Consider the following 17,605-nt stretch of genomic DNA (forward strand, 5'->3'; position numbering starts at 1 on the left):
CACAACGAGGGACAAACGTGTTAAACTGGAGTTATCCAAGTGAACTGTACAACACACACACACTGTTTAAATACACAGATTGCTCAACACAAGTTACTTCCGTCCATATATCAGCAATAAACCCAATTCCCGATTGTGAAGACAACACAAGGTGGTGTACGATAACACTGAAAGCAACGTATGAAAACTAAATAGCACTGATAATAGCCCTATTCACGTCCCTGTGTGTGTGGTGTGCGTCACGTGACCTAAGACACGATCCTGAAATAGAAACGCACCTCTTAGGCCACAACACTATGACCACTTGCATATTCTGGCGAAAACCGAGACAACATACGTGAGTTCGTACGAAACACTTACAAACTCCATACCAAGGTTTTGTAAAATGACATTCCAAGAGGATTCGAAGAACCAGGCTCCTTTCAGAAGAAAGAACCAAAAATACTACACTGCCAAGTTGTAGTTCTGCGTTTTAACCACCAGGTGTCAGTAAATGACAAAGACGGCTACGTCACAGTTCTGGTTGAGGTTCTGGGTTTGAATCTATTAGGCCTTTGATGAATGGCTACGACTCTAAATTGCTAATAGGTTAGAATTGTGTGGACGTCACATGACCAAACCCAGAAAGCAGGTGAGCCGTGATGGCACGGACTTGAATGAACTGTCAATAGGACCACCGCAGCTGAAGCCAGGGGGCAGCCATCTTTCGTTGCCACTTTTACTGACAACTTCTGTGTAAAAATCCGCTGAAAACACTGTTAGCAGAATTCTTATAATACTGACAGCTTCTCAAAGAGCGAACTTAACGGTTTGCATTGACAATTCTGAGACTATTATCTCAATATTGTGAATTGTGTTTCCATTTTGCAGCGATTTTTTTACTTTCACTTGAATGTTGATGGCTCTGACAACATGATGCAGGCAAATCTTTGAGCAACTGTGATGTAATAATTTTAGATGAAAATATACACGATATTAATCATTGTAATGTTTAGTCAAGTGAGGGCGCATAGAACAAATTGCAGAGAACATTTTTTACTTGACTTCTTTAATGGTGATATCAGATGATCAGCATCACGCTTCTTGGCACACTGTCGGGAAAAAGAACCCCCCCCCCTCCCTCCCCCCCTTCGGATTCGAGTTAGACGTGCTTGATTTTTCTCCAGCTGTTTCCTAGAAGTGTGGCAGAGTTTATCTGTTATTACTTTTCGTGACATCTTAAACTGTCGTCTCAGAGTTGTCAACAATGTTTTCACTTGAATAATAGATTGAAAACATAGAATTTTGTGCACATGTTTCTAATTATTAAAATAGTGGAAACTAGCCTCCTATAACGTGCTGCATAAATTTAAGACGTTTTTTTTTTTCATCTCCAAGAATTTGAGTGGAACCGAACTGACAGAGACCAGATGGGATTCTCAGACAATTAGTTGTCTTTATTTTCCTTTTTTTTTTTTTTTTACAAATTGAGGGGCAACACTTGCGAATGCATCACAAGCAACATGACTTTCCTCATGTTGCTGAGTCAGATCCTTCTTCCCCCCAGTTTGTTTTTCTCTGAATTCTTTTTCACTCCTCCCCCTCGCCCCCATTGCGATTTCATGCGACTCTTGGCGAAATCCAAGTATGTCAATCATCCCGAACTGTCTGGAGTTATTGCAGAACCTCCTTGCCTTGGGCTATTGGCCAAGGTTAAAGGTCACTCCGGCTCCCCCATACACATGCATGCTTTGGCAGTGGCTGCACAATGTGATGCCATCATCACTGCATTCCTGCCTCTGCTGCCTCTTATCAGGCCTTCACTTTGAATATAAACCAGCACGTACAACGGACCTCCTTCGTCTTTGTTTTGGCAGCAAAAATTATTTCACGCTGGTTGTAAAGTGAAACACTAAATCAGAGGAAAACAGAAAAAAAAAAAGTGCTTTTAAGTCATATGCCACATGTCATTGAAGACTTGTGGAAACTGTGCCTTGTGTTTTTATTGGCTGTCCGCCTTGGTCGTTCCAGACTCTGATCAAGCAGTTGTAGGTCAGCAGTGCATGAAAGTGTCTGCTTTTTTAACATTTACTGGACCAGCGTCGCTGCTCCAGGCCTCAGCAGTGTCGAGCAGAGAGTTGACTCATCCACGAGAACTCCTCCACATTGTGGGGGGGGGGGGGGGGGTGTCTGGGACAGACGTCCTCTGGCTCAGACTATGTATGGAGTATAAGGACATCCTGGGGTTTGGGGACATACAATGCAAGGATACTTCATTCGTTTTAGGATAAGATCCAACAGGAGCTTGTTAATTGACTGCCAGACGTTTTCAGAAAAGGGATGCCGTGGGTGCCAGCCGATTTTAAGCATTTTGACTGATCTTTCAAGGTCCATAGAAAATTATGTGTTTGGACTATGGAAACACACATACTACCAAAAAAAGATTGGACTCTCATCTTTCATCAGAAAAAAAAAGTTTGTTTCTACCTTATTCCGTTTTTCAGTAATCCACAATAGAAAATGGTTAGTTTCACCTCTGTTTTGAAACAAACGTCTTTTAACGTCTTTGGCACTCCTCCATAGGATTTTACTAAACGTTATTTAACGTTTTTGGCAGTCAAAGAGTTAAGTACTAACTAAGTGGTGGTTGCTATTTTTATAGTGTAACATAAATTATTATTAATTTTTTTAAACGTTATTTAACTGAGGACAGATGATCATTTAGAATGACAACTGCAGACAGAGTAAAATTAGGCTAAAATAAAGTAAAAATAAATTATGAATCATGTACTATATAAATAAATTTTATTTATTAATATGACCTTTTTTAAAACAATAGACACAAGATTTTATCACAAAATAACTACATTTTATTAAGTTACAGCTAATTTATGTTTTTAAGTTATCATACGCAAAAACAGAGTAAAATTCGGCTAAAATAAAGTAAAAATAAATTATGAATCATATACTGTGCACAAAACGTAAAATATTACATTCCATACATTAAGTTTTCTTATTAGTATGTACTATATTAATTAATTTTATTTGTCAACATTACCTTTTTTGAAACAATAGACACAAGATTTTATCACAAAATAATTACATTTTGTTAAGTTACAACTAATTTATGTTTTTAAGTTATCATACGCAAAAACTAGTGTAGTTCAATTTAATCCAAAATTACAAACTACTCATGAAAGTTACACCAACTTAAAAAAGTTAGTAGTAGGTTTCATAAAACAAAACGTATTTGATTATTTTGAACGTTTGGGCTTACAGTGCAAGGTAACTGCCATCAACAGAAATCACTAAACTCCTAAAATGCCCCCCACTAAGACCCCCCCCCCCCCCTTATTCTACCCAAACCTGTGTTTTTATGGAGAAAACATCTGTCTCTAATTAAAGCCTTGGACTCCCTCTTTCCCTCTTCTTATCGCCCCCCTCTGGGCTCTTTCTCGCCATCGTTGTCCTTTTAGCATCTCTCTTCTGCTTTTTATCCCTTCTAGAACTATCTACCCCCCACCCCCCGCCCCCCCGATCCTTAAATCGCTCCACCCATCCTCCTCCTCCTCTTCCTCCTCCTTCAGCCCTGCTCCTGAACCTCTCGCCTCACGCTGCAAACTCCCCTCTCTTCCAATAGTGTCCGTGTGAGTGCATCATGCTGTACGCAGGCCATATGCGGGGCATCTCCTTGCTCCTGTCACTGATTTTGGGATGGACCGAGGCCCAGGAGACAAACTACACCAGGTGAGGTCACACGGTGTGGAGAAGGTTTGAAATGAAGATGAATGATGCGATGTTGTAAGTGGTTGATTTGACAAAAACTTTCTACGTCTACGTGTGAATTCTTTCCCATCTCTACGGATGAAATCTTTCCACTTGGTTTGTTTGAATAGGCGCAGGGTTGTTTTTTTGCGTCTACAATGGCTGAGGCAACAGATGTTCATGTTTTCGCTTCTACCCGTGGGGTCCAATCCGAGCAGTTTGGCTCCAGCTCTGGACATTTTGGCTGTAATCACCAAGCGTATGACTTTTTTTTGGGGGGGGGGGGTTTCTGCTGTCTTGCTTTATACCGTTAAGACCAAAATGATTTACAGTGGGTGTGTTTTTGCTGGGAATGACACAACAATTGGCACAAGTGTAAAAAGTTGTGTTAATTATTTGTCACCATTTTGAGGGAATTTTGCAGCAGAAACCTCTAACAAAAGCTAGACTGTAAAACATTCTTAACACAACACCACTTTCTTGTGTATTTTTTTGTATCTATTAACTCATTCACTGCCATTGAATGGCTATAGATGTCAAAAATTCACTTTATTTCAATAAGTTTAAAAAAAAATTCTACTTTTGGAAACAAAAGTATGAAAACCTAGAAAAAATGTTTTATTGTACATTTAGAACAGATGTAAAGTTTGTGATTAATCGTGAGTTAACTAGAGAAGTCATCCGTGATGACGTCATAATTATTTTTTTTATCCCCCCTAATTTTTAATTGTTTTTTTTAAAGATAAGATTATTAAAAATAAAATATATATATATTATTTTTTTAAATAGAAAAGATTATTGAAAATAAAAAAATAAATATATTTTTTAAAGAAAAGATGATTAAAAAATATATATTTTTTAAATAATTCAAAAAGATTAAAAATAAAAAAAACTATAAAAAATATTTTTTTTAAAGAAAAGTTTTTTTTAAGTAAAAAGAAAAGATTACAAAAATTTTGAAAAAATAATTAAAATATATTTTTTAAATAGAAAAGATTATTAAAGATTAGGGGCGTCAGGCAATAAAAATTTGTAATTGTAATTAATTGCCTGATTACACTAGTTAACTCATGATTAATCACAAATTTTATAACTGTTCTAAATGTACAATAAAAAAATTCTAGGTTTTCATACTCTTATGAAAAAAATGTTAAATGAATGGAAATAGTTCAAATGAATTTTGACGTCTATAACCCTCAATGGCAGTGAATGAGTTAATCATCTAGCCACAAAAAAAAAGTTGCTGGAAATCACATCTAAGTATCCTTAACAAGGTCAGAAAGAAGCCCTTGCTGACTCTGCTACTACAAATCTATACATGTGTTTACAAGAGCTGCTCCTTTCTGTGTAATTATCCCTGACACCCACAGAGCGCTTTAAGAATTTTACGACACAATAACCACAAGGTTGAAAGACTCGGCTGAAGGAGATGAGTTTAATTCCATTTATTTATTTCTAGTTACAATTCTTGGAATTCATTGGAATTTCAAGCAGAAGTACTTGGCTTACAAAGAGTAGTCCATTTTCCAAACTTCAGTAATTGGCAAAGGCGGTTTACAGTTTGAGACTCCCATTGGAAGTTTCTGTAAACATTGGCCGAGTTTATGCATTCATGCAATTCTTGTGTATTTGCCAAAGCTTGTTAATACTGTACAGTCTGCTCATGACCGTTATCACAGGCCCGTCTTCCACTGCGGAGGATCACTCGTTGCAGGGTCGGGATTTGTCGGCAGCGAGGGCTTCCCGAGCCATTACAAACCAAACAGCAAATGCACCTGGATCATTACAGTGAGTCAACCTGCAACAAGTTAAAACATCAGCCTAACTGCCTCCCATTCGTTGTCTGACCCTTTTGGTCTGTCTTTGGTTGCCAGGTCCCGGAAGATAAAGTGGTCATGCTCACCTTCCGCATTTTTGACCTGGAGGCGGACTCGCAATGTCGCTATGACTACCTGGATGTTTACAACGGCAAATCCAACACGGTGCAAAAACTGGGACGTTTCTGCGGAACCTTCCGGCCTGGTGCTCTTATTTCCACCACCAACGTTATGATGTTGGAGATGGTGACCGATGAAGAGACCCATGCAAGAGGTTTTGTGGCCTACTTCAGTGGTGCCACGCCATATGCTGAGGGTAGGTGATTTCTTTATATACATATATATTTTTTTACCACACTTCATTTTCTTGTTACTGAATGAGAAGGTCAAAATAGAAGAGAAAGTCGAAACATCCCCTTCTTGGGGGTTCAGTGCTACAACACTTATTGTATCTACCAATAACTCAAAATACAGCCATTCATAGCTAAACCTCTTGCAACAAACGTGAGTACACCCCTAGGTGAAAGTTATGTGTGTAGCGAGTCCCATTAAACATGGGTTTGGATGTGATTTGTTAATTCTAAACACAGCCACACCCCCAATTGTAAAAAGGTGTGCAAAATTGTTCAAACACATTAAGGGACCCGGAAGTGCCCCCCAAAACAACAGGAAGTTGATCTGGAAGTGTGGCAAAAATAATAGGAAGTGCCCACAAATCAACAGGAAATGTCCCAAAATCTACAGGAAGTGAGCCTGAAGTGCCCAAAAAGCAACAGGAATTGTATTGAAAGTGGCCCAAAACAACAGGAAGTTGACCTGGAAGTGTGGCAAAAACAATAGGAAGTGCCCACAAATCAACAGGAAATGTCCCAAAATCTACAGGAAGTGAGCCTGAAGTGCCCAAAAAGCAACAGGAAGTGTATCAAAAGCGCCCCAAAACAACAGGAAGTTGACCTGGAAGTGTGGCAAAAACAATAGGAAGTGCCCACAAATCAACAGGAAATGCCCCAAAATCTACAGGAAGTGAGCCTGAAGTGCCCAAAAAGCAACAGGAAGTGTATCGAAAGCGCCCCAAAACAACAGGAAGTTGACCTGGAAGTGTGGCAAAAACAATAGGAAGTGCCCAAATCAACAGGAAATGTCCCAAAATCTACAGGAAGTGAGCCTGAAGTGCTCAAAAAGCAACAGGAAGTGTATCAAAAGTGGCCCAAAACAACAGGAAGTTGACCTGGAAGTGTGGCAAAAACAATAAGAAGTGCCCACAAATCAACAGGAAATGTCCCAAAATCTACAGGAAGTGAGCCTGAAGTGCCCAAAAAGCAACAGGAAGTGTATCAAAAGCGCCCCAAAACAACAGGAAGTTGACCTGGAAGTGTGGCAAAAACAATAGGAAGTGCCCACAAATCAACAGGAAATGCCCCAAAATCTACAGGAAGTGAGCCTGAAGTGCCCAAAAAGCAACAGGAAGTGTATCGAAAGTGGCCCAAAACAACAGGAAGTTGACCTGGAAGTGTGGCAAAAACAATAGGAAGTGCCCACAAATCAACAGGAAATGCCCCAAAATCTACAGGAAGTGAGCCTGAAGTGCCCAAACAGCAACAGGAAGTGTATCGAAAGTGGCCCAAAACAACAGGAAGTTGACCTGGAAGTGTGGCAAAAACAATAGGAAGTGCCCACAAATCAACAGGAAATGCCCCAAAATCTACAGGAAGTGAGCCTGAAGTGCCCAAAAAGCAACAGGAAGTGTATCGAAAGTGGCCCAAAACAACAGGAAGTTGACCTGGAAGTGTGGCAAAAACAATAGGAAGTGCCCACAAATCAACAGGAAATGCCCCAAAATCTACAGGAAGTGAGCCTGAAGTGCTCAAAAAGCAACAGGAAGTGTATCGAAAGTGGCCCAAAACAACAGGAAGTTGACCTGGAAGTGTGGCAAAAACAATAAGAAGTGCCCACAAATCAACAGGAAATGTCCCAAAATCTACAGGAAGTGAGCCTGAAGTGCCCAAAAAGCAACAGGAAGTGTATCAAAAGCGCCCCAAAACAACAGGAAGTTGACCTGGAAGTGTGGCAAAAACAATAGGAAGTGCCCACAAATCAACAGGAAATGCCCCAAAATCTACAGGAAGTGAGCCTGAAGTGCCCAAAAAGCAACAGGAAGTGTATCGAAAGTGGCCCAAAACAACAGGAAGTTGACCTGGAAGTGTGGCAAAAACAATAGGAAGTGCCCACAAATCAACAGGAAATGCCCCAAAATCTACAGGAAGTGAGCCTGAAGTGCCCAAACAGCAACAGGAAGTGTATCGAAAGTGGCCCAAAACAACAGGAAGTTGACCTGGAAGTGTGGCAAAAACAATAGGAAGTGCCCACAAATCAACAGGAAATGCCCCAAAATCTACAGGAAGTGAGCCTGAAGTGCCCAAAAAGCAACAGGAAGTGTATCGAAAGTGGCCCAAAACAACAGGAAGTTGACCTGGAAGTGTGGCAAAAACAATAGGAAGTGCCCACAAATCAACAGGAAATGCCCCAAAATCTACAGGAAGTGAGCCTGAAGTGCTCAAAAAGCAACAGGAAGTGTATCGAAAGTGGCCCAAAACAACAGGAAGTTGACCTGGAAGTGTGGCAAAAACAATAAGAAGTGCCCACAAATCAACAGGAAATGTCCCAAAATCTACAGGAAGTGAGCCTGAAGTGCCCAAAAAGCAACAGGAAGTGTATCAAAAGCGCCCCAAAACAACAGGAAGTTGACCTGGAAGTGTGGCAAAAACAATAGGAAGTGCCCACAAATCAACAGGAAATGCCCCAAAATCTACAGGAAGTGAGCCTGAAGTGCCCAAAAAGCAACAGGAAGTGTATCGAAAGTGGCCCAAAACAACAGGAAGTTGACCTGGAAGTGTGGCAAAAACAATAGGAAGTGCCCACAAATCAACAGGAAATGCCCCAAAATCTACAGGAAGTGAGCCTGAAGTGCCCTAAAAGCAACAAGAAGTGCCCACAAATCAACAGGAAGAATCTCAATTGCTCATTTTTTGCTTTCAAGATCGTGTGTCCATGGGCTGTGTTGATGCAGCCAAGTTTTTGTTTTGATAGTGGAAAAAGTGCAGGACCATAGTTTCAGCCATCTTGGACTGCAATCTGTCGTTATCTTCCTTAAAAATCCTCTTGGTTGTGTGGATTGTTTTAGATCAAGAGTTCTGTGGGGGAAAGACAACAAAATCCCAGGGAGAGATCATGACGCCAAATTGGCCCAACAAGAAGTATCCACCAGGAACCAGCTGCTCTTGGCTCATTACTGTGGAACCCGATAAGGTTTGCAACAGAACCTGCATGAAGTCATTCCAAATGTTTTTGTTTGGTTTTTAATAGTTTCTGTTTGGATACCAGGTCATTCAGGTTAAATTTGGTAAGTTTGTCTTGGAGGCGGATACCTATTGCCGCTTCGACTACGTGGCCTTCTTTAATGGCGGAGAGAAAGATGACTCACGCCTGATTGGAAAATATTGTGGAGATCAAGCCCCACAGTAAGAATAACAGAATTGGTTGAAAAATACAATATTATGCTTAAACGCTGCCAAATTCCTGCTAATGTTGTTTTTCTGTCCAGGCCCATCATTACCAGCGGCAACGTGCTCCTGGTCCAGTTTGTGTCTGACCTCAGTGTGACGTCTGATGGCTTTCTGGCTACTTACACGACCGTCCCCCGTGGTGCTGACCCAGCTGTAGCGAACAGTGGCGGTTCTGACACTAGGTCCATTCCAGCAAGACCTGCTGTACGTGTAGTCCCTACAGCACCGCCACCTGTCGCCACGGTCAAATATGTGCCCCCTCCTGCACCGGAACCAACTCAGAAACCCAAACCTGTCAGGCCTCCTAATGGACGTGGGGCCGGTACCACGGGTCAGGACAGGAGAGTGGTTGACTCCAGACCAAATGGAGGACGACCTGGTAAGTGAAGCGACATCTTGTGCTACTTTGGAATGCACATACTGTATATGCATACTATACTGTTGTTTTAATTAAAACTTCTTCTTTTTTTTTTTTAAATAGTTGCTCAGAATCCACTGTGTGCCAAAGTGTGTAAAAGAGACGGGACTATCAAGCCCAGTTTCTGTGCCAGTGAATTTGGTAAGTGTACCTGTTCAGTGTTAAACCAGGAGTGTGCTCAAGGTCCACATTGTATTTTTTAATCTGACAAATTGGTAATTATTTTAATAACAATAATAATAACAATGTAATAACATTTCTAAATATAGCTAATAGCAATTTAATCACATTTCATCAAATGTTCAATTGATTACAATTCATTTGTAAACACTTGTTTGTAGAATGTGTATGGAGAATTTTTTTTATTTTTCATAACAATAATTATAGCAATATAATAATGTAATAACAATGTAATATAACAATTATAAATATTAATGATTTAATAATTTATTCAATGTTTTATTTATTACAATTCATTAGTGTTTTTAAAAATATATATAGTTTAATAAAATGTATAATTATGTAAAAGTGTTTATTGTATTAGTATTTTTCATTTATTCACCCAAATTTTTTTATTTATTTATTTTTACTAATTATTTACAAAAACTAGCCAATTAACTAACTATTCAATGAAATAAATGACATGATAAAATCCTACATTTCACCAGTAGTTCTAGTACATTGTACACGTCAACTAGTGCACAGTTTAGCCTCCTGGATCCTACTAGCGGGAGAAAAATGCCCACTAGTAAATTTGTATCACTAGGAACATACAGTAGTGAAAGGCTAACCTAGTGCACCTTACTAGTGAGGATCATACTAGCGCGTTGATCTTAACTGTAACAGGATATCAAATAAACGCACATAGAAAAAAACCCCCACACATTTGGCTTTTGCGCTTTCATGCTTGGTGGATGTAATAATAACCAATCAAATGCTGCATTTTGACCACGCCCACTTTGTCTGCAGTGATAACCGGGAAGGTGACCTCTCTGGCCCCCGGACCCCGAGGTACCCTTCTCATTGGGGTATCTGTCATTAAGACTTACAAAGCAGGGCGGCTGACGATCACGCAAGTCGGAGAGACCATGTCGGTTCGATTGGTGTCACAATGCAGGAAGTGCCCATTGCTTCGCAGAGGTACACACACGCACGTACACAATTTGTACACAAATTTTGTGTACATCACACTCATCTGGTCTTTAATCCTTTTCCCCGCAGGCGCTAACTACATCATCATGGGCCAAGTGGACGAAGACGGCCGTGGCAGCCTGCAACCCGGCGCCTTCACAGCTCCTTACAAAGCCCCACATCACAAATTATTGACAAACATCAACAACCAGCCATGTTAACTCAACACATCTGCCCAGAACACGATGACTCAATAAGTCCTTGTCGAATGTGACATACAGATCCCCATGAGATGATAAAATCTCGGTAAAACATCACAGTCATTTTATAATTCCATTGAAGTCCTTAAAACATTGTCTGTAATTTATGTATGAATAAAGGATTTTTATATCTCTTTTGTCACTCCTGTCTCAGAGTATTAACACAAATAGTTTTGGGAGTCCATCTAGTGGCCGTAAATGGTAATAGCACCCAGATTTAGAATCATAACTTGCCTTTTTTTTTTTTTCCAATAACAATGTTAGATTTTTAACTAATAATATATACACTGCCTACTCAATATGTATTAAGAAAAAGTCAATTTTGGAGTAAGGTTTTATTGGAAAAAAATATCTTAGAAAATACAGGAATAGTATACAAAACTATTAGCTAAACATCCATTTGCAATGATGGACTGGTGGATTGATTTTTTACAGCGGATTAAAAATGACCACCCACTTCACCAAGCAGGGATACATTAAAACAATAATAATAATTAAACAAAAAAAAAAACACACTCTGCCTTTTAATGTTAGAATCAACCTTCCCTCACACCCAAACACTGCCCTTCCCCTCCCTCTCAGAAACTTCCGGCATGCCACAGCAGCCGGCCACCCCGGCCTCCCTGCTGCGAGCGGCGGGCAGGTTCTTGTACACGGCCCTGCTGTAAGGGATGAAGCACAGGCCCAGTTGCAGGTGGCGAGCCAGGCGACAGAAGGCAGCCAGCGCCAGGACCAGCAGAGGCGTGAGCAGCAGAAAGCCGACCACCAGCAGCGCCACGCAGCCGGCGTCATCCAGCAGGTCTGAACAGTACACGGAGGTACCGTGGGGCTGCACCTGAGACAGTCAAAGGCAGAAGCACAGGTCAGGTCAGGTCGTACCATAAGTAACATTAAGAACTGTTTTTAAGTGCAGTATGTACTTGACGTACAGGTCAATAACCCATGGCGCATGGCATTATGGGAAAAAATGCTATGTTTTTAGCATTTAGCGCAAAAGTACATTTGAACGTATTTTCAAATAGGTTGAACTTTAAATGCATTTGCAAGTACATTCGAAAGTTTGAATACGTTTGATTGATCACGTTTGCATGTGGAAAATGTTGACTCCACATTGAAAGTTGTACATACAAACATTGTACGTAAATATATTTGAATACATAAAAAACTCACAAGCATAAAGTGTGTAGTAAAAGTATGTAATAATAATCCCCCCACCACCACCACAAGTTAGTCTTTCCACGTGCTGAGCATATTTCAACAAAACAAGTTTTACAGAAATTCATGATCTCGTAGGAGAGCAACAGGTGAACCGTGATATAGCGGGGGATGACTGTAATTGTGATATATATTTTTTGTATTTCAGCGAACATTTCTTGCTCATTGGCTGGGAGAAATCATGTGACTATTGTGCCTTGTATTGAAGCATCAGTTAAACTTTCAGGGCCAAGAAAGGGTTGCACGTAATCAATATTCTCACTCATTAGGCACACATACAAAATGAACGTCTGCATATTCGCAAATGCACTTATTTATGGATTTTGTTTTTCAATACTTCATATGCATTCACTCGAAAATGGACCGACCCAAGTTTTTGAGTTATTCAACCCCAAAAAGTTGGGTCAAATTAAATTAGTAACCCACAAAACAACCAAATTTTGGGGCTGTTTTGTGGGTTAGTCATTGGATGCAACTTTTTGGGTGAATTAAATTACCCGATTGAATTGGGTGGAAAATGAAGACCCAACTTCTTGAGTTATTTAACCCAAAACATTGGGTCAATTAAATAAATAACCCACAATGCAACCCAATTTTTGTGCATTGTACATTTGATCCAAATACTTGGGTTAACAGAATAACCAAAATGAATTTGGTGGAAAACAAACTGACCCAACTTTTTAGTTAATTAACCCAAAACGTTGGGTTGAACTAAATAATAACCCACAAAGCCGCCCAATTCTTTGGGATGTTTTGAATTATTCACTAGATCCAAGTTTTTGAAGAACCCAACTGAATTGGGTAAAACGTTAACCGACCCAACTTTTTGAGACATTTAATCTGCTAATGTTCCAATTTACCGCATATATACAAAAAAAAGTTAGGTCAAATTAAATTAATACTCCCACAAACTGACCCAACTTTTTGAGTTATTTAAACCAAAAAGTTGGTTAAAATTAAATAATAACTCACAAAACAACCCAATTTTCAGGGTTGTCTTGTGGGTTATTCATTGGACCCAACTTTTGGTTAATTAAATAACCCAAAAAGTTAGGTTGGCCCCTTTTTGACCCAATTTGGGTTCATTCTAACTGTTTTCAAGTGTTATATGATGAATTTGATCACTATACAGTATTGGCAAATGTTTACTTCTGAATACAATTCTTGTATTGGCTCTTTATAAATCATATCGTATCGTATCGTATATTTTGCACGTGTACAGTACCTAATAAACTATCTGGTGTTGAGAGTATTGAATATTTTCTCAAATTTGGTCTGCTATCCACTGCACAAAGTAATCAAAGCTATGAGTCACAGCTGCAAAAGATTAAAACTTAATCTCCAGGAAGTCCCAGGAAAACTTAGAAAAACAGTATCAAGTCAATGAGGGAAATATACTGGATGTCGCTAACCGTTCAACATGGAGGTGTGGTGTTTAATAGCGATTCCTAACCAGAGTGCCATGAGACATAAACTGTCGAATATTTACTACGAATAATGTATCCTTGTTCATCTATCTATACCAGTGACAGGCGGAACATCAGAACTTGCTGTTTGTGACATTTTTGTTTGCTTGTTGTAAGATTTAGTTTTCAGACTGACCGTGGAATGGCAGAGGAAGCCGAATATAATCATAACGAGAGCCGGGGTGAGGATGGTGCCAAACACGATGCCAGCCAACAAGCCGTTTATCGTGGCGATCACCAGATTCTGAGCTGTGACCAGGACAGAGCAGGCCCAGCAGTCCAGAGACCCCCTCAACTCCAGCGGGGGGTCGGGGGCGTCGCTCCCACCCGTGGAGTACGGCGGAGGCACCACCACACCGGCACCTCTTGAGGGGGAGCCGGGTTCAGAGTGGGGCAGCTCCGAGGTCTTCTCTAATGTGCCGTTCCGTGACAAACTCATTTTGCTGGTGGAGAACTGAAAGAAAGAAAATATGTTGAATATATATATATATATATATATATATATATATATATATATATATATATATATATATATATATTAGGGGTGTCAGGCGATTATTATTTTTAAAATTGTAATTAATCACATGACTTCAAAAGTTAAGATTGTTCACAAATGTTCTGTTCTGTTCAAAAAAAAAAATTCTGGTCAATTTTCATAATCTTGTTAAAATAAAAGTGGAAAAAATGTTAAACTAATAGAAATATGGCTGCATCTTTTAGTCATTGATACAGTAATTTGATAAGAATTCATAAAATTGAGTTAAAATTAAAAATATGTACGCCACTGTAAAAACGAGTGTGATATCGATTTGTTTTGAGGTCCTTTTTTCTGCCACTAGATGGCATAATTGCATTTGTAAGCCGTTGGTGACAGCTCAGTGCATTTTTCTTTTCCTATTAGGAGCTATCTAATCTTTAACACGAAGTCACTTGTGATATTCTGCACATTTCTAAAATTGTAAAATACAAATTGACCCCAGTCTCCACAAATATATGCATAATTATTAAATTTATTACTGCAAAATTTTGACGTGGGCGCTCATTAATCACGCGTTAAAAGAACTTTAAATTAACTCAAGTTCGACACACTAATTTTAAGTTAATGTATATATATATATATATATACACATAGGGATGTTTTTCTGGTCAGTCAGTGAAAATAGTAGTAAACTACACCAACTGGGAAAGGAAATGGGCTCCCGCCGACCCCGCCTCCACACTGCAGGATAACCTTAGAACAATGAGTCCAAGCAGGAGCCGAAAAATTCCTCTAATCACTAATCAGTCAGAACAATGTTATTGCGTTGATGACTGCTTTTTGTTTTGTTTTGTTTTTTTAACACACCTTGTATTGCCGTGCCTCATTTAACAAGCACTGGGAAATACATTAGTGACTACATATGAAAATGTTCCAAATTATGAATGTGCAGTGTACTTGTTTTTAAAACCCCTTTTTAAAAACTTTTTTTTGTGTGTTTGATTTCCTTTTGAAAAACATGCGTAGTAGTGTTTCAAAATCATTTATTTGTGTTTGAAAGTTTAGTTTAAAAGTGCTGAATTGTACTCACGGTGGGTTCGAACCCGCTGGTCCTGCTGCACTGTGATGCCACAAAAACGGCCGTTGTCGAGGTGCTAAGTCAAAGATGAAGAGAAGCTCAAGAATTTCCTTCTGATGAACGTCTTGTGTGGAATTCCACCTCCAGTGGTTGGCGCGTTTGTTTAATCAAAACGAAAATATTATTATTCTTTCTTTTTGGGGGGGTAAAGCGGCTATCTTGTCGGTGTCGCAACTCCGAAGACGTCTTTCCTCTCAGAGAAAAGGAACCGTGTCGACTTCAGGAGAAATCTGCTTTCCCGCTGACTTCAACGTTTCCTTCCCTGGCATTCTGTTTCCTCAGTTTGACTCCAGCTTGAGATATGATTGAGTGCATGTGTGCGTGTGCGCGCGCGCGCGCGCGTGTGCGTATCCTGAGCAGCAGAGAAGCCGACTGGGCAACGGAGTCTTTGTGTGATAACCCAGATGTGATTCCAGGGGGAGGGAGAAGTGTTTATTTGGATAGATTAGACGAGAGGAGTCCCGGTATGTTGCCCCCCCCCATACGGACATCATTTGACACTTCTTTCACCTTCATTTTCATGATGAATAGCAGCTGAACTTGTTTGACAATATTTGTCGTTGAAGGTAAAAGCAACTTAAAAAAAAAAAAAAAACTTCCCACAGAAGCCTGAGGTGTAAAACAAAAAGTGGCACCAAGAGCTGGGTTTGTTTCCGGGCAGCAGGAATGGCAAAGCGGTGACCTTTGACCCCTTTGATGAAAAACAGATCTGTGGGTGAGGAAATGAGGTTGGGGGTAGAGCTCGACTAATTTGCTGGAGAAAAAAGGCCTGATAAGAAGCCGTCGGGGGGCTCAGTTCAAAGGCGGGAATTAGTTTTATGATATCGAGCCTCATTTTCGACCGTTATCGCTTATTTATTTACATGTTCACAGGGCCGATGCGCTGTACGTACTGTACAGAGTTTACTTTGAAGAGAAGATGGGACTTTTAACAGTTTGAAAAAGTGTAGACACCCTGCGGCAATGTTGGCCACTATGGATGGTTTTGCAATTAACAATGAGTGAGTCGTTTGTGTGTATGTGATGTTTTAGTGCCCCTGTCGAGGCTGCGCTTGTTAGAGGAAAACCAGTTTTCCTGTCCTTGGAACCAGGATATCCCTTGCTGCATCCGCAGCCAGTCCAGATGTGCAGCTCCAGCCGTTTTGTTTGCTTCAAGCCCCAGGATGGACGTAAACGTTAAAAATAGAACAAAATTAAGTTAACAATAGATGACAGGGTACTGAGTGTGCGGTGATGACCTCATACATAGATTAACCCGTGGGTTGTAGTTTTATTTTTTTGTCTTGTGGCATACAGTATATATATATAAATAAAAGTACGGAAGTGTATTGCATTCACTTGGAAAAAAACCCTCCTGTTTTTCTGACAATCTTTTTTGGGTTGCTTTGTTTTTTTTGAGTATTTTTTTTTCTTTCTGTTTTTCTGAATATTTTTTTTCTTTCTGTTTTTCTGAATATTTTTTTCAGTTTTACTGATTAATTTTTTCTGTCAAAAAAATATTCAGAAAAACAGGCTGAAAAAAATATTCAGAAAAACGGAAAAAAATATTTGTAAAAAAAAGAGCAATTTTAGTCGACTAAATTGACAGTTTAGTCGATATTTTCCTTCTGCATACATTTTAACTTTTATACAGAAAATTATAACACCCCTATTTGTAACTGTAATTAGGATGCAAGACACATTTAATACATTTTAATAATTGTTTTAATGAAACATGTTGAACTGACAATAGCCTATTTTGTAACTTAGTTTTGCCCTAAATAAAAGAAAAAAGTGCATAATTGCTTGAGATGAATCTTTCTTGAATGTAAACATGTTTGAACATTAAATAAAAGTGCAGTGAACACTGAACAGTCTCTGAGAGGTTCTTTTCTCCCACTCGCGTTTCATTCCTTCTGATTGGATTGTGTGAATTTTCGTCACTGTGTTTTCATTCTCGTTTTAACCATTAACAAAATTGTCAATTTTAGTTATTGTTGTCCTCTCAATGAATGGCTTCTATTTTAGTTTTCGTTTCATTTTCATCAGAACATTTTTTTTCCGTTAACGAAATTATCACTGTTTTTCATATTGTTCTTTGATATTACACATTAAATATATATATATATTTTTTAAAAGCACAAAATCGGACAAATACCACCCAGGGGTTTTAATATTATTTTCCAGACATCCATTTTCTGTATTCTCTTTATTAAGGGTAGCGGGGTGCTGTGGCCTCCCCCCACATTCACACCTGTGGAAAATTGTCTTCATTATCATTTAGGAAATGTGGGATCAAGCTGGGAAAACATATTTTATGCACATTATCCATACAAGAAAATAAATAAACGTTTTGCTTGTCATAAGTCATTAGCAGTCTATAGCTAGTAAGTGTA

At 39.3% G+C, this 17,605-nt stretch overlaps 2 protein-coding genes and 1 long non-coding RNA gene across 3 annotated transcripts; 2 read left to right on the top strand and 1 right to left on the bottom strand.

Annotated features, from left to right (window-relative positions):
• The first annotated feature begins 3,549 nt into the window (after nucleotides 1-3,549).
• On the top strand, nucleotides 3,550-11,067 carry pcolcea (procollagen C-endopeptidase enhancer a). Its single transcript, XM_077547555.1, has 9 exons — nucleotides 3,550-3,726; nucleotides 5,424-5,532; nucleotides 5,619-5,877; nucleotides 8,743-8,867; nucleotides 8,943-9,079; nucleotides 9,163-9,503; nucleotides 9,606-9,683; nucleotides 10,512-10,682; nucleotides 10,764-11,067. The coding sequence occupies exons 1-9, from the start codon at nucleotides 3,638-3,640 to the stop codon at nucleotides 10,892-10,894; spliced, it is 1,440 nt and encodes a 479-aa protein (XP_077403681.1). The 5' UTR covers nucleotides 3,550-3,637; the 3' UTR covers nucleotides 10,895-11,067.
• A 186-nt stretch (nucleotides 11,068-11,253) lies between these two features.
• On the bottom strand, nucleotides 11,254-15,605 carry tmem88a (transmembrane protein 88 a). Its single transcript, XM_077547518.1, has 3 exons — nucleotides 15,183-15,605; nucleotides 13,751-14,068; nucleotides 11,254-11,768 (listed from the first exon to the last, which is right to left on the bottom strand). Exons 2-3 carry the CDS (start codon nucleotides 14,051-14,053, stop codon nucleotides 11,481-11,483), a joined length of 591 nt encoding a protein of 196 aa, XP_077403644.1. The 5' UTR covers nucleotides 14,054-14,068; nucleotides 15,183-15,605; the 3' UTR covers nucleotides 11,254-11,480.
• Nucleotides 11,647-17,081, top strand: LOC144036695 (uncharacterized). The gene is made up of 2 exons (XR_013288708.1): nucleotides 11,647-11,795; nucleotides 13,732-17,081. It is a non-coding gene; the product is annotated as an uncharacterized LOC144036695 (long non-coding RNA).
• The last annotated feature ends 524 nt before the right edge of the window (nucleotides 17,082-17,605 follow it).

This window comes from Vanacampus margaritifer, chromosome 16, assembly GCF_051991255.1.
Source record: "Vanacampus margaritifer isolate UIUO_Vmar chromosome 16, RoL_Vmar_1.0, whole genome shotgun sequence".
Lineage (NCBI taxonomy): Eukaryota > Metazoa > Chordata > Actinopteri > Syngnathiformes > Syngnathidae > Vanacampus > Vanacampus margaritifer.